The sequence below is a fragment of the Passer domesticus genome, chromosome 24 (genome assembly GCF_036417665.1).
Source record: "Passer domesticus isolate bPasDom1 chromosome 24, bPasDom1.hap1, whole genome shotgun sequence".
NCBI lineage: Eukaryota > Metazoa > Chordata > Aves > Passeriformes > Passeridae > Passer > Passer domesticus.
Genome location: NC_087497.1, coordinates 634081 through 653901, shown reverse-complemented (window position 1 = coordinate 653901; position 19821 = coordinate 634081). Strand labels below are relative to the sequence as shown.

General features: G+C 45.2%; 1 protein-coding gene across 36 annotated transcripts in view; it reads right to left on the bottom strand.

Annotated features, from left to right (window-relative positions):
- EPB41 (erythrocyte membrane protein band 4.1) overlaps positions 1 to 19821 on the bottom strand; it is a 95500-nt gene that overhangs the window by 32336 nt on the left and 43343 nt on the right. For 17 of the 36 annotated variants that reach the window (XM_064398365.1, XM_064398363.1, XM_064398362.1 and 14 more), the window contains 12 exons: positions 18921 to 19380; positions 16051 to 16281; positions 13596 to 13700; positions 10146 to 10188; positions 8115 to 8190; positions 7437 to 7655; positions 5176 to 5263; positions 4492 to 4644; positions 3615 to 3712; positions 3107 to 3279; positions 1410 to 1526; positions 50 to 178 (listed from right to left, as the gene is read on the bottom strand). In XM_064398365.1, the coding sequence (XP_064254435.1) occupies positions 50 to 178; positions 1410 to 1526; positions 3107 to 3279; positions 3615 to 3712; positions 4492 to 4644; positions 5176 to 5263; positions 7437 to 7655; positions 8115 to 8190; positions 10146 to 10188; positions 13596 to 13700; positions 16051 to 16281; positions 18921 to 19373 (1885 nt within the window). In that variant the 5' untranslated portion in view covers positions 19374 to 19380. Of the gene's footprint in view, positions 1 to 49; positions 179 to 1409; positions 1527 to 3106; positions 3280 to 3614; positions 3713 to 4491; positions 4645 to 5175; positions 5264 to 7436; positions 7656 to 8114; positions 8191 to 10145; positions 10189 to 13595; positions 13701 to 16050; positions 16282 to 18920; positions 19381 to 19821 lie in introns of those variants that run through there. The other 19 variants (XM_064398375.1, XM_064398376.1, XM_064398387.1 and 16 more) reach the window with 3 other exon arrangements.

Genomic DNA, 19821 nt, shown 5'->3' with positions numbered 1-19821 from the left:
GCAGCATCAGCACAGAAGCCACTGCCACCAAACACCACTGCAGCTGTACCTGACCGCGGCTGCACCAGCTCCACTGACTTTGGCTTGACAACAGGAACCTTAACGACCTCTACCTTCTCCTCCTCCTCTTCCTCCTCTGCAATGGGTTTCATTTCAAAAGTTTCAAGAGTGTGTTTGGCTAGAAAGAGGTTTGCAGGTGTTAATGGGGGTTGGGGACCCACACAAACACACGATGGTCACCACAGCAAGGAGTGAAGAGATCCTTCTCAGCAGACTGGAGCAGCAAGGAGGTTTGCAGGCAGCTTAATAGTCATTTTCCACCATGGAACTGTGTGTCAATCCTTTCAGTGCTGTCAGACCCAACAGTGTATTGGATGAGAGGAGGAAAGAACACAAAAATAAGCTCTATGGGCTCCTTGCCCAGGAAAGGAGACATGGGACACGTTAACAGTTCTCGAGCATGGAACTAGGAAGGGCTCTGCCTGCAAAGTCTGGGGTGAAGTAGGTGCTGGCTGGCAAAATCCAGGAAAAACACATCCAGACAAAAAAGCTATCCAAAACCTAGCAGTTTTAATTAAATACACTTGAGTGATCAACTTCAAATCTACCCTGGTGTCTGAATATAGCACTGGGTTTTCCCCACCAGGAGATGCTGGTGGGGAAAGAGATTAGTGAGGATTCAAGGAATGCCCATGGAGAGGAAGTTTGCCACACTTCATGAAAACTTGATCTAGATAATAGAAAAGCAGTCATGCAGTCAAAAAATTCTGGGTGGTAGAAAGATACCCAAAGCATCTGCATGTGAATTATCTCCAGCCCTAACACACCACAGGTGGTAACTATCCAAGACATGAACACTGCAAATATTTGCAACACTGCTGCTGTGATACACTTATGAGTATTCAAATATGCTGTTGTACCTAGACACCTCTTAAGGACATTCATATTTATCAACAGTACCTACTCTAAGAGAAATATAAGCTCCACAGAGCAAAATGGGTAGCATTTCTCAAACACCAAAAAAACCCAACCCAAAATGGCAAGGAGGTTCTGGGATGAAGAATTTCAGAAGCTTCGTGACAAGTTTCAAGATCCAAACTTGAAAACCTAAAGTTTTCAAATCCATATATAAAAAACTACCCACATTTAACAAGACAGTTTTCAAGTGCCAGCACATCCTAACCTTTTCCCCACCTCCCCACAGGAACTGCAGTCTAATGAGGTGTAAGGTGGAAATTTAAGGAGTCTTCCAGAGCTGGGCTGTGTCTCTTCTCACTGGGAAACTCTTCTTGCAAAGAAATGAAGAGAGAAAGCCACCAGATTTGGTGAAAATTGGAAATTGTCAGGAACAAGCATGTAGAGGATAGGAAAGGCACTGCAGAGAGTTTTAGTCACCACCACAGCTATACCTGGCTTCTCTCGGATCTGATCCGCAGGTTTTGGTTCAGGAACCTCAACCAACACCACCTCCTTCTGCTTCTCTTCCTCTACGGTTCTGAACTCAACCTTTTGAGTCGCACGTTTAGCTGAAGAAACGGGGCACATGTTAACGACCGCCCGCATGGCAAAGGCGCAGATGTCGAGGGGGCAGGAGTGTCACATTCCCAGGCTGCTCTTCTCCCAGACCTGACATCCAGGTGTAGCACTGCAGCTGCAATTTCTCTACTCATCTGGAGTCATAATGGCATGGTCAACAGGCAACCAGCAGCAGTGGTTCCCTCGCTGCTGTGCACCGTGCCTGAGGAATCTCACATGTGCAGACTGCAGGGAAGCTGGAACATGGCTTTGCTGCCTTATGGAGCTTGAACCATCCCTTCCCTCCAGCTCCACAACATAAAACCCAGGCTCAGGATGCCATTGAGCCCAGAAGCAGGGACAGCCTGGCTCCTGCTGGCCACGAGGTGCTGAGCAGCCCTGGTCCCCCCAGACTACAGCACAAACCCAGGGATCAAAGCAACACGGTCCCTGCTCCATCAGGCAGGTGTCCGTGGTGCACAGGGATGCTCCTCTTTCCCTGGATCCTCACAGTGCACAGGGATGCTCCTCTTTCCCTGGATCTTAATACCCTGTGATATAGATCATGTGGACCAAACTTAGGCACTCCCTTTTCCATGCCTCACCTCTTCTGCTGCTATCAATTTCTTTTAAAAATCTCAGGGATGAGCCCATCTGACTGACACACTTCAACTCCAACCTGAGCATCACTTTAAGAGACACTGAAAAAGTTTCTATCATGGCAAAAAATCTCCCTTCACGTAAAACTACAGAATTTAAGAAGTCATATTAAACAAAACAAACAGAATGGCTTAATTCCTGATTTTCTAAAGGAAAATGCTTTGAGATCAAATGAAGAAATACCTTTACAAGCAGAACTTAGCCATAATCCTTCAGCACCTACCTAAATTCTTTTCATCAGTCAGATCTGCTGGGACCACCCTTGGTTTGCATTTCTGTATTGGGTCTGGCTGAGATGCAGTTCATTTACCCATAACAGCCCTCACAGCACTGTGATGTTTAGATAAGGATAAACACTGGGAGAGGTAAAGGGCAAAAGTACTGAGCAATGTTAGAGAGCAGAATGATCATGAGGAATTCTTGTTCTAATTGTGGTGAAAGGAAAAGGGGTGGATTAGGTGCAAATTGTCCGCTTTTGTTTTACGTTGGGGGAATTTTCCATTTGGTTGTGCGGTTTTGTTGATGTGAATGGAGGTTGTGTGATGAATCAGAATTTTCTGAGTTGGAAGGGACCCAAAAGGATCATCGAGTCCAACTCAGAATCAGAGAATCACAGAATACCCTGAGTTGGAAGGGTTCCATAAGGATCATAGAGTCTAACTTTCACCATTAAGTGAATGGCCAATATGGGGAACAAACCCATTCCTGTGGTGTTATCAGCACCCTGCTTTAACCAACTGAGCACCAATTCAGTCTCACTACAGGCACATAATTCCTAAACAGGTAAGGGGCAGGAACAAGGTCTTGTACTACAGTGACAACTTAAGCCTGCGTTTTTGTACAGCAGGGAATCCAGGTGTTCCTTAAGGAGTTCTTCAGCATCCTGGTGACTCCAGAAGGGAGACAGAAGATGCAGCAAGGACTGACTCACCTCCATCGAGGCTCCTGGACGCCCTCTTGCTGGCCGTGCGCTCGAACTGGGGCGCAGGTCGGTCGATCAGGGCGCTCGCCTGCCGCGTCTGCGCCTGCGTCCGGCCACTGTAGCGGAATTTGGAGCCCAGTGCCAGGAACCTGCTCTTCGGGATGGCCTCAGTGGAAGTCAGTCTGAAAGACACACACGTTTAAAAATCACATCTCCAAAGCCAGGAAGGGGCATGTGAAGAAGAATTAAAACAGAAGTTAAAAGCGTCTCTTGCATCCACTTGGCCAAGGAAATGCACATACTAATGGTGTTGCACAGCTACATGACCCAAAGATCTCTGTCTTATGGGTCTTACAAAGCAGAACTCACTTGAAAATTTTCTGCAAAATAAACACCTACTGTCCCTGAAACCATTTCTCTCCCATTTTTCCAAAAAGCTAAGGAACAATGTTCATTTTCAATAGTTAAATTCAAGCACTAAGTTACTCAGGATGAGGCTACTGTTCAGAAAACCCACCTGAAGAAGGTGTGATGTTCAACACATACTTTCCAGAGCTTCTTTGCTGCCCGGTAACTTGGTAGCTTGAACCCAATTGTACTTTCATACTGTTCTTGCTGTGGAAAGCGTAAGTTATTTAGGTATAGCAGGAAATAAATGTGGTAGGAGCCCAGTCCCCAGCCCACCACCCTGGTCTGCTGTGGCATAAACTGCTGAACTTGCCCCAAAATGTGCAGCAGGACCTCAGGTGAGAGGAAAGAGAGGGCTTGGCCACTAGCCCAGGCATCCCTCAGGATGTACAGGGATTTGCAGAGCAACATGCCGTGGGTTTATCCCCCCTGTCATACTGCCCAGCTGTGGGCTGAGGTCTAACACTGACCTCCCTACAAGGCTGGGTCATGGCAGTCAAAGCAGGAGAAGGAGGAAGAAGAGGAAAGAGGTGGATCCCTACTACAGCCTCTCTCCCTGATGTAACCAGGCTGCTCCAGGGATTTTCATGAGAGGCAGCACCAATGCATCCATTCCCTGCTTCCTACACTTAGATGGAAAGCTAATTCTAATTTTTAATTATTTTCTTTGAATGCAAGCAAGACAAAGAGCCATTGTCTTGCTCCGTTTCGAAAAAATGAGTTCGTTCTGCCCCAATTTCATCTGTCAACCTCCCGTGCCCTTCCCTGGATGCTGGGAATACCCAGTGATGCCAGGAGGTGGTGCTGGATGACACGTTGTTACACTGTCACCAGCTGGCTTGGAGCTTCAGCTGGGATCAGACACCCTGATGTCAAACGTTCCTGCAGAGAAGAGCCTGACCCCACCCCGTTCCGTTCCAGGGACACACACACCATGAGGATCCCAAGGAAACAGGATGACAGGAGCCCACAGGAGCCAGTCATACCTCCCCCGGCCGAATCTTTATGAAGAAGCTGCTGCGTTTGTAGGAAATCTTCAGGACTTTGGGCCATGGGAAGCGGTTGATTCTCAGTTTATCTTTGTAAACAAGAAGGCCACTGGAACAGACTCCCAGAGTGATATCCACTCCTTCCAAGTCCTGGGAATGCAGATGAGTATTTAAGCAGTGTCAGGTTTATGAGCTTCATGCCAACAGCTGCCTTCCAAATTATCCCTCTGGTCTTCCCATAAATTCATCTCCCCAGTACCCGGATTCCAACTCTCAGATCCATGGCTACCCTTCCTTTTCTTTCATGCTTTTCCTGACAACCTCCTCCCTCCTCCTGATCTCTCCTGTTCTGCTGGTTGCCCAAAAGGCTCATCAAGAGCCCATCCTACATTTCCTGGAGCACAGAAGCTCATGTGGCAAGGAATACATATTGTATTGTAAGCTACTCAAAGACCTGTCTATATGAGGAGCTTTGGAAAGTTTCCTGAGACATATAAATGATAAGCAACCACAAACAATCACTTCTCTTGCAGGAATGCCCGAGGCATTCCTGTTGTATGTCAGTATTTCCATACTTCCTCTCTTTCCAAAGGAGCTTCCCAAAACAGGTAAACTTGCTCCTGCAAGGGAAGGATAATCAAATTACAAAATCCACCAGTAGGTGCACACACGCTGGCTCACCTTGGCTTGGTGAAGGTCAACTCCATACATAGACAGCTTTTTTGCATTCTCAAGGAATTCCAGGTCTGCTTGGGCTGGAGTCATGGATCTGCAGAAAAAGAAAGGGATCAGTATTCTCAAAACTGTTGCTTTTAAGAGGAGACAGATCAGACTTCATGAAATCCATTTTCCATTTTGAATAGATTTTCTTTTGCTTTCAACATAAAAAAAATCTGTGCCCAGATAATGAATTATGAAATCACTCTTACTGCCTAAATTTGTGCTTTGAGACATCCCAATAACACAGCTGCACTTTATTCCTGTGAAGCTGTAAAGGCACTAGGGAAGGAAGTGAGGAAGAGCAGTGAGGGGACAAAACTTGATTCAGCAGAAGAAACGCAACTGAGCAAAAGGTGATAGGTCCTATTCCCCACAGACCTCTCCAAACCCAGCTATTGTTCTCCAACCAAACACATGGACAGCTGAAACCACTCAGCAGAGATTCCAACCAGGGAACCAGATGAATGAGGGGTTTTCTGGGAACAGATGGTGCCCTGTCTGCAGGAGGGGCACAATTTAACAAAGACATCCTGATAATGGAGGCCATTATCAACGTTATTGAAGTGTCCCTGTTAATACATTTCTGGTGTATGAGGTATATTAACAGCTCTGCTGGGAGAGGGTTCAGCTGCATACATTTCATTTTCTACTCTCCTTTGATGCCTTCCTTACTGAAGGCTCACACACATCTTGTGTGTGATGTAAATAGAGGTTTGAGCGGTGGGGGACAGGGCAAAGTCCACTGTAAGGACAATCCTGTAGGAAAGCCCCAGGAGCAGTCACCATCCTGATATGTACCTTGTGCTTTGCAAATACAGTAGCAAGAGCTGGAGCACGGTTTAGCAGAGATTTCCCTGGAAATATCCAAAGAACACATGGATGTTACACTTGGGGACATAGTTTAGTGGTGGGCTTGGCAGTGCTGGGTAATGGCTGCACTCAATGGTCTTCAAGGTCTTTTACAACCTCAACAATTCCATGCTTCTGTGATTCCCACTGAAAACCCTCTGAAGTTTAATGTTCACAAAATATAGACCAGAAATTAAATGGGGACGTGTTGTTTTCTCCTGCACATGCAGACAGATTAAATATAACTACATCTTATACATTAAAGTCTCCTGGTGAGGGCATGAATAATTCAGCACTGTGATCCACCACTTCTAGCACAGAAAATGGCCTTTGACTCCAAGTCATGAAGCTTGTTAGAGGCCCAGTACTTATTTTCCTTAATTTCCTCTACTCTCAGTGTAAATGGAGGGGAATCAATTTAAAATATTGATTTGCAGGCTTGAGTGAGGTGTTGAGTGGTCACAGCCACAGCCCACATCCACCCTTCCCAATGTGCTCCAGTTTTTTGCTCCCATCTGCCTGTCAGAAAGTCTTGTCTCTGCTCCATTTTTCCTTTCTAGGAAGATACATCCAAAATAGGATGAGGACGAGGTTTACCCTTGAATCTGATACCAGAGAGAGTCCCAGGAGTTGTTCAACCCTGCCTTAACCAGACACACCTGAACCTGCCCAGGTCATGGCTGTATTCAGAAACACTTACTGCAGGTTTGTAACTCCCGGCTCACCTGCAATCCTTCCACATTAGGAAATGAATGTTATTCACTAAATGTGAGTAGAAGAATGCCCAAACAGGCTGTAGGTTACAGTGTGTAAACAGAGAAACTAGATCAAATTACAATCCAAAATTACAAAAATCCCAAAGAAATACATTTTAAAAAGGCAAAAGGCAAGGTTAAAACAAGTAAATTTTGCATTTGCAAATGAGCTAAACCCCACTTTCATGGCTAGTCTGTGGGCAAAAAAAAGCACTTGTTACTAAATAATTGCAAGACTTTCCATCTGCTTTCTAAAAATATAATTTCTTCTTCATGCAGGACAAAAGAGTTCCTACTTCTTGAAAGATTTTGTCCAAAGTATTAGATTTTTTGTTAAAAGTTAATGTTCATAGAGTCATCATAAAATCACAGAATGGTCTGGATTGGAAGAGCCCTAAAAGATCATCTTGTTCCATCCCCTGCCATAGGCAAGGACACCTTCCACGGTCCCAGGCTGCTCCAAGCCCCATCCAACATGGCCTTGACCACTTCCAGAGATGGGACATCCACAGGTTTTCTGTATCTCACAGAGGTGGGGAAAACACCAGAAAATCCCTTTATTTCCCTTATTTCGTGTTGCTGTGCAGAAACTAGTCCTCCAGCCATACTGTGCCTTACCTATATGTTTTATGAAGCTCCACAACCTTTTCTTCAAGCTCTTTTGTCTGGTTTGGGGCCAGTTTGAATTCACTGATGTAATCTGGGCCATGGAGATCAGGATCATAGTCTCCCAACTCTGACTGGACCGTGTAGGACCCCAGCAGAGCCAAGGTGGCAAAGGAGCAGGGCAGCCGCCCTGTAAGGATGTCCTGTCTAAGCTGCAGACACAGGTAATACCTGAGGGCAGAAAGGAAAATACTATTCACAGAGAACAGAGAGAAATTTATTAACTTGAGGATCAGCCTCTTTTTTAATGCCACTGATGAACATATGACAATGCTTGTTTCCAATTTTTACTCATTCCCAAGGTAAACAGCATGGAGACCTGGGGGCTTCAAGGTCACCTCCACTCTGCAAAGGGAGTAAAGGACACTATGACCAGAAAATCTTGGCTTCAGGTAGGAATTTACTTTTCTATATGAACACACACATGGCAGAGTTATAAATGACACTGCTTTACACATGGACTCCAGTGGAGTGTGGGAGCATCCTCACATCCACTAAAAGCAAACCAAACCCCCTCCAAATGGTGAAGGCATCTGATCTCCTTCCCAAAGGAGGGAAAATCACGCAAATATGAAACATTTCTACTCCATATCCAGGAGAACACAGCAGTAGGATTCCTGGATAACTCACCTGGTGATGTCCTCTGTTAGCTGGGCAGGATCTGGTGGATAAAACTTGACATTGAAGGTAAAATCCCAGGGGCCCCCTGCAATGACAAGGGAGAGCTTGAGAAAAATAAACACACTGGGACAGCTTTGTGATGATCAGTAGATATAAAAGAGCTGGGAATGGCCAATCTGATCTTCAGAATTTAGCAGATGCAACACTGATTCATTACTGCTTGCTCTCACAGCTGGCTGCAGCTTAACACCTGTGTAAGTGTAAGATGTGATTTCATTTACAGCAGGTAAAAAAAGCAGGAGAAAAAAAGCAAGGCAGGGAAAATCACCTGGATTAACCACAACTTAAAAATTAAATTAATTGCTAAAAAGCTCAATGACTGATATGTTTTTTAATTGACTGAAAAGGGATTCATGACGATAGATCAGGCATAGACTATAAATTAATGAATTGGTTGGTTGACCAATTGAATGGGTTGGTTTACTGCTTAACCCAAACTTCAAAGTTCAAGGAAGGCTGTGCTAAGTCACTCCTGAGCCTAATGCACTGGGATCAGGTGCTCACACACAGCTTAAACTTAGCCCAACACCAGCATCAACCTCTGGATGAAGACAGAAAGCACCAAGATAGGAAGAGCTTTTCAAGTCCAGACCTAATTACTTAAATACACCTTGTTGCAAACCTTGTATAGCACCATTACAGGCATTAACCGAGTCAGAATTCACATAAACACACACAGAACTGGCATGATATGTGGTATGGACAGCCCAGATGACACAGCTGAAGAGGTAACTCTCTCTTCTCCTTGAAAATAATCCCACTTTCCAGTAGAAGCTAGCCCTGAGTGATTTCCATAGTTACATCTCCCCCTGCTGGGACCTTTAACACTAGTTCAAAATAAGATTTATTTCAGAAAGAGAAGATCTACCCCCTGCACTCAACTCACTTGGAGGTTTATCCCTATCTCACACAGGGAACAGGGGGAATGGAGCATTCCTGGATTTACTTCTTATGCAATGCCATAACTGGGATTAAACACAAGGCACATTGTTTTCATCACACACAGTTCAAAACAAGTGATTCCAAGGTGACAATGAAGGGAGCAGAGGTTACCTAAACCACCACACACAGGTGTCCACACTTTCATATGTACACGCAAAATACCTTCACTTCAAGTAAAATCAAGCAATTTGCCATTTAACCATCCCCAGGGGACCAGATTTCACAGCAGGCTGCTATTTATTACATTCACTGGATGAATTTTACGTATGGAGCAGCTCCTGCCCTTCACCTGCACCCTGCTACTGATTCCAAGAGAAGATGCTAAGACCAGGAGCTTCCCCTACCCCACAGCCTTGCACTGCACCCCTAATCTGCATTTAATGACACATTTTGTTCTCGGCCTCCCACCAAAAGGATCCAAAAAACAGTATTTGCCTTCCGAAAACTTCTGAAGCAGTCAGACTTGCTCCCAAGAGAAAACAAAAGCCTCTAAAACATATTTAATTTTGACACTGCCCTCATCTTGAACTAATTCAGTGCTAGCAGACCTTAAAACACAACTTGGGAGAGCATCTGGTATTTGAGCTGGTATTTCTCAAGTCATTTATCATTCCAGTGATATTTGGACCTCAAAACAGCCTCAGAGTCCATAAAACCTTGTTCCACCATAAAATTCTGCCTGGGGTCTCCCAATCTCCTTTGGGATTTCAGTGGTTCCCACTGATACCCATTTTCCTGTCCTCCAGCAAGGAGCACACCCCCATTTCAGCACTGCATTGACTGGGTGGCTTTGCTTCAGGCAAACACACCTCAAGCTGTTTTGCCAAGGAAATCACATTTTTTCCTAAATCTAGATTAAGAAGATCCTAAGAAGGCTAGAAAGAATGCACAGACTGCTTGAACTTGTACTGATCCCTGCCAGCCACCCTCACTTGACCTCTCTCCATCCCTGGGCCCCCTGGATGGCTCACCAAAGCCACATTGGGAGAAACCACACCCTCCCCCTGCCCCCCACAATGATAAATTAAATCTACTTACCATGAACCTGCTTTTTTATTTCTTTGGCAGGATCCAGCCATGTCTGTAAGAGAATAAAAACATTCACAGTTTACCAGACAGTCCAGAAACACCACAGAATGCTGAAAATTGCTAAAAATACAGAAAATTTTTAAAAAAGGACAATATTTGACACAAAGGCAGCCATGGAAACTGAAGAGATCGTGCATTCTTCATTACTTTCACTCCAGGCTGTGGTCTCCACGGCTGTATTTCCAACCATTCACCTACCAGGGACTCAGAAGGGAGGCAGAAGTAACAAGAGAAGAAAAACAAAATAAGCAGATTATTTAGGGCTGCAACAACAGAGTAATGGTTATGGCCACAGCCACATCCAGCTACCAGGAGCACTTGTACAACACCTTTTTTATTCTCCAGAACACTTAAAAATAGGAAAAATAGGACAGATACATTAACTTTAAGCACCCTGCCTCCTTACTTACCCTATACAGACCAAAGATCACCAAGACTTTCTATTATTAGCTATCGTTTTCAATGACCTAATTGCTGAAATACAAGTAAAAACACCCAATTCCTGAGTAAGGCTGGAATTTTTTACAGGAGTGTGACATAAACTTCATGTCTTTTAACTATGACTCAAGTTTCTAGTAGTATCTCTGCTACAAATTTAGAAATATATTTTTCCCCCTCCTCTGTAATTTGGGGTTTTGTGGGATGGTGGTGCAATTTAAACCTCAAAACACAATTCCTGTTTTTTCCACAGTCTGAGCCTTTCCCTTTGCAGGAGTCAGGCGCTGGCAGTGGGCTAGCAACCCTCCTGGAGAGGTTACATTTAACCACCTCTTCATTTTCACCAGCTCTGAATAGGATTTGGACATCCAGGTCTCCCGAGGTGAAGGAATTAACTCATTGAATCCCCCAAGCTAATCTCTCCTGACCAGAAGGACACATAACTTCATGGCAGGGAAACAGCAATACTTACATTTAATCTCCTCTTTTTATATGCCTACTCTAACATATAAAAGTGGGGATACAAAATCCATTTGAAAGGAAGATTTGCTGTCTTTTTAGGGCCACAGCTTGGAGCACAGCATCTCCATGGCTGTGCTGGTGCCACAACTGCTCGTTACTGGGGTGAGCCCAGGGTGCAGTCATGCATCCCACCCTGCCGGATCCAGCAGACAATGATGGGAGCAGCAATTAACAGCACTTTTATGCCACTGGGTCATGAATCAGTGGGAAACAAACCTCCCTTTCAGGGCAAGGAGCTCCTTGCTGCTCCACAGCGCCCAGCTGCTCCAGCCACTGTCACAACCTCCTAATCCCACTGTCACCCTCTGCTATGCCCATGTGGGTAATTACTGGTCCTCAGAGAGTTTATTCCCTAAAATCAAGGTGGAAAATGTCACATACAACCCTTCCCTATCCAGGAATATACACGTGTATCTTCACCCGCTCTACACAGCTGCAGGTGAGGTGCAGGAGTGTCATCACGGTATTTTATGAAAAATCCTTTGCTAGGATTTTTCTCCTAGCTGAGAAGCATCAGAAAATAAATGTAAACAATTAACTATCTGATGAGTGTGGAAAGTGGTCTGGACATTGCTTACCAACAGGTGCATCTTAGACTGGTCCATGTGGATTGTTTTCACTTGATGACCAATCACAGCCACCTATGTCGAGGTTGTGAGCAGTCACAAGCTCTTTGTTATGCATTCCATTCTTGTTCTTTCTAGCCTTCTGATGAATCCTTTTCTCTCTATTCTTTTAGTATAGTTTTACTGTATCATTTCAATATAGTATATATAATTATATAATAAACCAGCCTTCTGAAACATGGAGTCAAGATTCTTGTCTCTCCACTCGTCCTGGGAGCACCCCACAAAGCATTCACCACACAGGAGCTCATCCCTGGATCCTATTAACACCATTTCACCTGTGAATCAGTAACGCTGGGGAGGTCTTGCTGAAGTTACAGCAGGAGAGCTTCAGATTTCACAGTACAATGAAACATAACCAGAAAGATTAAAAAAAAAAAAAAAGGTGTTTTCACCCATCAGTGCAAACCAAACCAGCTTGCTCCACACTGGAGCTGAACAACCTACAGACAGTGGCCTCACATGCCCCAGCTTCCAGCTCTGGGACACAGATCTGACAAAACAATCTGTTTTCAGTCCCTGCAGTTAAAAAGCTGTATAACCTCTCAGCCCTTGTTGGTTTGGGGGAGATGGTACATGCTTCTGCTTCCAGAAGAATCAATGCCAAAAGCCTGGGCACAAGAAGAGCAAGTCCGAGGGTCTGGGAAACCACAGAATCATTTAGGAAAGGCCCTCTAAGATCATCAAGTCCAAACATTACTCCAGCACTGCCAAGGTTAGCACTACGCAGTGTCTGCAATGCCACATCTATAAGCTTTTTGATCACTTCCAGGGATATTCCACCACTTCCTAGGGTGGCCTGTACCAAGGGCTTGACAGCCCCTTCCAGGAAGGAATTTTTCCTAATATCCAAATGCAGCAGTGAGCTGCCCACAGCACATGCAGAAGAAGCTGAGCTGCCCCAGCTACACTCTTTTTGCTCTTAATTGGATCTAAAAGTACATCTACCCCTCCCTCCGCAAGAACAAACTCTGATAAAAAATAATCCTCTGATATAAAAAATATCCAGGTTACATACATAGAAACACATTTCACATCCAAGAAAATTGGAAGACACCAGAGACTGTAAAACAAAGTAGGAGTTCTGCCTGTCTCAAACAGTGTTATTTTTGGTTGTTATTTTGCCTGTCTATAAAGCAATATAAAGTATTTAATGACAGACATCTGTCAGTCAGTAACCTGGCCACAGGGGATTGTTGAAGGTGAAGCAGAGGAAGAGTCAGAATACAGACCAACGTGACGGGTCTAAAGGACACAGAATTGGGCCCTTCGTTTCAATTATCTCACTTTTGGCTTTATGAAATAGACCCCTCAAGTAATTGTTGAGTTAAAGGGTAAATCTGAAGGTCTCAAAAGACTGCTTGAGTCAAGTCAAACAAAGACCTTAAATTGAAACCAAGAGTAGGAGCTTTGGTAGAAGGTCACATCTGTTTTTCTGCAGGGCAAAGGCTCAACTCCAAATGCTCTGGATGGCTTCAACAAAACTTTCCCAATGCCAACACCCGTGCCAGGGCAGCCTGACTCCTTCAGCTTTATAACTTAATGACATCATTTTGCAGTAAACTAATATAATGACTTTTCTCCAAGTGAAGACCCAAGTTCACTAAGATTCATTCTATGATTCACATAGCTTCTTGACAAAAATCCACACTCCTGTAGTCATTTATCCACCATTTCTTCCTGTGTCATGACCTGCAATCCATATTTAGGGAGGACACCGAAACGAGTTTGCAGAGGAGCTTTTGCCCCACTTCCTGCCCTGGGGAGATGATGCAGAAAGAGCTGAATCCCCTTGAGATCAGCAGCTGCTTACCCTGGAGGTTGGTGTGTCCCATGTGGCCAAACCAAAGTAGTCTTCTTCCAGCAGATTGAGGTGGTCACAGACTTTTTTAAGTAGATCCTGTCCCTTGGTGTGTTTCTGCAAATAGACAAAGAAATCCTGTAGGACAGGGCTGGGTTTTGCCTGTCTTTGCTCACAGGAGAGGGGAAGAAGGGAATAGGATGAAACCATACTGTGCACTAGCAGTAAGGGGAAAAAAAGGTCCTGAGTAGCTCCAAATCTTACTTCCTGACTGTTTCAGAGCAAGGACTCCTTAGAGGAAAGGGCATAAAAATTCCAGAGGCAACCAGACATAAAAATTCCACGGAGGCAACAAGAACCACAGTGGGTCTTTCTCTTCCCACCAGCTCCATGTCTGAAAATCCCCCAAAGCTGGACTTTCCAACACAGCTTAACAGACACCAAGGATCTGGACAGTTTTCCCTCCCAAGGTACATCTACAGTGCTGGCATCTCCAGATTCAGGTGTCAATCAAGAGATTAATCTGCTGCTACCAACCTATTCATTTCAGGGGCAACCTGATCTTTCCCAGGTTCAGAAAAAACCAAAGCCCATGATTTCCATGGCCTTTCCATTGCCCTTCTCTGCCAAAGAAAACCAGCTTCTCCCATCTGCCTCATGTGCCCAAAGCTACTCAGCACACAGCTTCCTACCTCCAGAAATACATTTAAGCATTCTTATTTTTTCTTTTTCTCTTCCCCAAATCCTGCAGAAGTGAACTGGCCAAGGAACAGACACCCTTTTAGTCCAAAAGCATGAAGGAAAACATCCCTGAGGCATAAAACTATGGCAACCAGAAGCAGCTCATTCCATTGGCGGCTTTGCTAGAAGAAAGTGCAGTTCCAGTGACGCAAAATCAGCTTCACTAATGCCCGCAGCTCTCCTGTCAGCCATCTCTGCATGGCAACTGCTCCAAGACCCCTGCCTTGTTTTATTCCTTGGCTTTATTTCAGCCTTTCAGCTGTCAGGTCCTTTGTGCACACATTGTGACTCTATAGGTAACATAATGCATGTGTTAGCCTGGGTACTCCTCAAAGAATTGGCACTAATATAGAAATGAAAAAGCTTCCAGGGCTGTCAGTCGGAAAGGATGCCTGAAAACACTAATTCTCCTGGGATAAAGGCATTTGTGCTACTCTTTGTCTACACCTTTGCAATTCCTTCCCAATTAAATCTTAATAAACTTTCAAACTACCAGAGCAGAATTACACTGTCACTAAAGCCAATGGTGCTTCTCAAGTTGAGAGTCTCACTGACACAGTGGCCCCCCTAACCCTCTGCAGTGTCCATCACGGCACTCTGGACCTACAGAGAGAAATTTTTCATGTCCTGCTCAAGTCAGGCTCTGCCTGACTATCCATGGCTCTCCCTCCAACAGTGTCCATGACAGTATCCAAAAGCATCGCTGCAGCAAACTAAGGCACAAAGCCACAGCAAGCTGTCACTGGGATTTGAAGAAGAGATTCCTTGGGGCTGCACACAGTCTCCCTGGCCAAGGGGAAGGTGATGGGGGCAGTGATGCTCTGAGCTGATCCCAGGCAGTACCAGCAGCGCCACCATTACACAAACACTCAGCACTGACCTGCTTGCCCAGGATCACCCAAGGTGACTGTTCCCACAAGGAGCCCTGTGCCCACATACCCTCTCTTGGTCCATTTACCAGCAGGATTGAAGGAAAACAAGCTGGTGGAAGTATATTCCAATGGTAAGTACCAGATTATTAATATTCCAGACAAGTATTTTGATACTAAAATAGGGATCTCTGCTCGTTTTTTATTGCCCTGACAGCACCACCTATGAGGGAATATACGAAATAAAGTAGAGACAAAGCTCTCAAATGAAGAGGATTGCAGTGCTCTAAGTCAACATAATTTTAAATTGTTTACTGGAAATATATTCAACTGCGGGCTAAACACAGTGTGTTTTTCTTTACATCAAGGCACCAGGAGCTAAGTGAACCAGCAGCCTGAGAGGCAAAGGTACCTTGGGGAACTAAAAAAGCACAAATCAATTTTATACAACCTGTTTTATTCAAAGCCAAAGAGGCAAAAGTTATTTAGACAATTGCAACCTACCCCAAAAACCTAAACTCTAGCCTAGAATACAAATAAGAGAGATCATGTACAGCAAGTAATATAAAGTTTGGGTTTGGGTTTTTTTTTTTTTTAACTTTCCCCCGCCTTTATAAAGTAAGGCACCCTGGAATAGTAGAACAATAAAATAAAGATTCCTAGTACCCAGAGGTTTTTACAACACACTAAATAAGTTGTTATAGCTTACAGCAGGCTTGTTCTGCAGTAAAACCTGTCATGTAATTCCCTGGCAGCACATTAGGCCCCTATTAAATCGTGTTTGTGGTGATTTTTCAAGAGAAGCAGAAGGGAGAGAGAAGAGAGGAGAAGCAGAACCAAACCCCCAAAGTACTTACATCCACAGAACACTCAAAAATGGTGTCATCCAGCAAGACAACTTTGCAGTACATGGTTCTGTGTCTTTTCACTGCTTTTTGGGCAGCTTTCAAATCCTTGTCTGCTTTAGTCTCCAGAGACTCTGGCTTCGGTTCTGGCTTGGCACCCTCTTCCTTTGCTTCCCCTTCTTCCCTGTCCTCGAGGTCTCTTCCCAAAGGCTCCTGGTCGTCCTTCCTCTCCTCCTGAGCAGGCTGAAACCCCCAATTTAGAGATGTCAAACAAACAAACAAAGCATCACATGGAACAAGCAATGCAGAGCTGGGATCTCACTCAGAATTCATTATCCTACTTTAACCTGTAACCCAGGATCTGGAGCAGCAACTGGGGTGACCAAGGGAATGGTATTAATTTTTACTCCAAGTACTTTTCAAGTTTTTATTTTGTAAATGATGTAATAAAAAAGAAGTAAGGGTTGATTAGAGAAAGCAGGGTAGATTACATCGTGCATTCATGGTGTTAGTGACAGCACCTTCTGGACTGGGAAGGTTTTTTCCCCTCAAGCAGGACCCCCAGTGCTCCCACTGCCACTCTGGCACAGCTGTTGTTCCAGTGCGCTGTCCCTTGGCATGACAAGGGGGAATTGTTTTAAACTGACAGAGGCTAGATGGGATATTGGGAAGAAATTCTTCCAGTGAGGGTGGGGAGGCCCAGGCATAGGTTTCCCAGAGCAGCTGTGGCTGCCTCTGGATCCCTGGAAGGGTCCAAGACCAGGCTGGACAGGGCTTGGAGCACCATGGGATAGTGGAAGGTGTCCCTGACATGGCAGGGGGTGGGATGACACGGGCTTTAAGGTCCCTTCCAACTCAAACCATTGTGGGATTTTATGGTAGCAGTGGCACTAAAAGGAGGGTCAGGGCTGAGGCTTCATGGCCATTGGAGCTGACCGAGCAGCTCTCTGCCACCAAAAAGGGAAGGCAGCCTGCACACCACCATCCCCTTTGCCTACGGAAGCACTTTGCAAGCCAGTTTAATCCACTTAAATAGCAAAAAGAGATGTAGTTTGGGGACAGGAGAAGGAAGGAAGCTGTATGGCTTTTTTTCCTCTGCCACTTCAGCAGGTTAAACGAGTTCATGGCAGGCTGTGACAATGCTGGAAGGGGCTGAATACAGCAGGAGCAAAGAGCTGCAGTAGAGGAAGAGCAAAACCTTGTCTGTTCAGCCCATCACATCTCATGAAATCACACCCAGGCACAAGTGCACAGAGGTATTTAAAAACTAAATAATGTCAACAAGCTGCTGACTTCTGTTCCAGCAGAACTGGGACAATTGGGAGCAGGGAATCAAAGCTCCTAATGCCCGTTGGTCAGCATTTATCAAACTGCAGCACCTCGCAAATGCTTTCACAGCAGAAATATCTGCCGAGTGTCACAGTTCAGAAAGGCACTGACAGTGATCTAAAATAAGAACTAAAAAAGACACAAATGCTTCGTCTAAAATGAAAGACCCATGAAGAAAGGCTGAGGTGCAAATTCACATGGGATCAGGACAGCAAATCAGAGATAAATACAGAAAGAAATCATGCATTAAAAAAACCAGAATGGTTTTGGTTGGAAGGGACCTTAAAGCCCATCTCACCTTCCACTAGACCATGTTGCTCCAAGATCCATGCAGCCTGGCCTTAAACACTTCCAAGAAGAAGTTCCTCTTGAAAATACAATTTCTGGGCTGAAATTGCCTGAAGATCTCCACCTCTTCCCCATCCTGCTAACCCCAACCCTCAGAGGTATAAAACATGAGGAGAGATCATCCCACAGTCTTCACAGGCTCAGAAATTTGGGAAAAGAAAGAAAAAGCTGTTACCTACTACCCTCTCTACAACTTTGTAATTTTAAGGAGGCGGATTTGCAATTATTGCCTAGTGGCAATGCTTGAATTTGTAAAGTGTTGCTCCAAAACTGAGCATTTGTGGGTATCTGGAGCCACTGTGAACTTAAGGTAGTGGGTCAGAAATCCACATTTCACCCTGTCTGGCTCCAGCAATACACATGGGTTGGTTGGGATATAAGAAATTCCCAGCTGAGGAGAAGGAATACCCACCTTTTTCCACTTCAGGCTCAAGTAATAGTAGAGCTGCAACTACCCAAGAAGGAAGAGAGGGCACCCAGCACCCACCACCCAAATCAATAACCAGCCACAGCTCAGTGAATGTTCCCTGGGTGTGTCTCTGCCTCAATTTCTACTTTAGATTTTTAAACATTAAATTTTACATGAAAAATTACCCTGGCTGGAAAGAGCAGACATCAGACATGTCCCAGGAGCTGGGTTCAGTGCATGTGCCATGCAGAAAGCCCTGTCTACATGATGCATAAGCAGAAAATATTTATATTTGGCAGGCTCAGCACTAGCCCTGACCAAGCAGATGACCAAGTCCTAAAATGCCGTGCTTGCACTCCTTGAAGTTGAAGAAATCGGTTCCCAAATTGAAATACTCTTGCAACGTCCACCTTGGGCCACTGACCTGCCTTGATCCTGCTCACACCAAGGATATCCTGATGATCAACCCTGGTTTTGGACTCAATGAATGTGAACCCTCTGTGCTCCGATGTGACACCCCAAGCCTCAGCAGAGCAATGATTCAGCACAGGGCATTTTAAATTATGCTGTGGAGTGTGACCCTAATTCCTGGAACAGGTACTTTGCAGGTCAGATTCAGGGATGCAAGAGTGGGAAGTACACAATGAAACACAGGAAGCTAACAAGAGCCTTTTTGGCGTATCATGATCTTTTCTAGTCAAGCTTACCAGCCTGGGATATGAAGTTGTTACGGTTCTGGCTACAAAGACACATTTTAAAGCAGCAGGGAGCATGTCCCTTGGAATGGGTGTTTTACCTGTGTTTCTGCACTGCTCAAGGAATGGAGATCCAGTGATGGGTCAGTTTTGAGCTCAGGCTCAGGAGCTGCAATCGGGGCTTTCACCAGGATATCTTCATCAGGGCTGGCTCCTAATCCTGCATCTTTCTGGTCACCTCCCGCCTCTTTAGGAGCATCAGTGTCTTTGTCCTCTTCGGATACCTGAGACTTGGGCCTCCGGAGGAAGGAGGAGAAGAGGCGGGAGAGACCTCGGCCCTCAGAGGTGCGACGTTCTTTCTTGCCCTGCTCCTCGTGCGTGGGGGTATCTCCGTTGGAGGCCTTCGGCTTCTGGGGCTGCCTCTCCGGTGTTGGCTGAGCCCCTTCCTCCAGGGAAGCCTCTTGCTTCTGTGTTTCAGTAGCTCCTTCCTCCTCCTTGGCTTGCTGCTGCTCTGAGTTGTCAGCGTCGGCTGCTGGGCTCTTTTCTGTTGTCATGATGATGCTGTATGAGAGGAGCAAAAGGGTTCAATCAAGAGGTTTCCAATACCCATGTCTGACTGAGCTATTCAAACCAACCACGAGCACAGACACACCATGTTCACCAGCCACACCACCCTGTAACAGAGCCAGAGTAGAAGGGACCTACAAGGATCATCGAATCCAACTCTGAAGTGAATGGCCTGTAAGGGGATGAAACCCTGGCTGACTCTAGCCTAAGTCAGCAAAAGCAAAGTCATTCCTTTTGCTACAGTTTGCTTTGAAAATAATCTTTAAGGTCCCTTCCAACCTAAATCATTCTAAAATTCTTTGCTCTAAAACACACCAAGCCACACTGCTGGGAACAGGACCCATCAGCGTTGAGGAGTCACATTGTTCTGTACCAGACAAATCCAGTGGAGCCCAGCAGACTTTGGGATTCATAGGGTATTTGCACTGCACACTG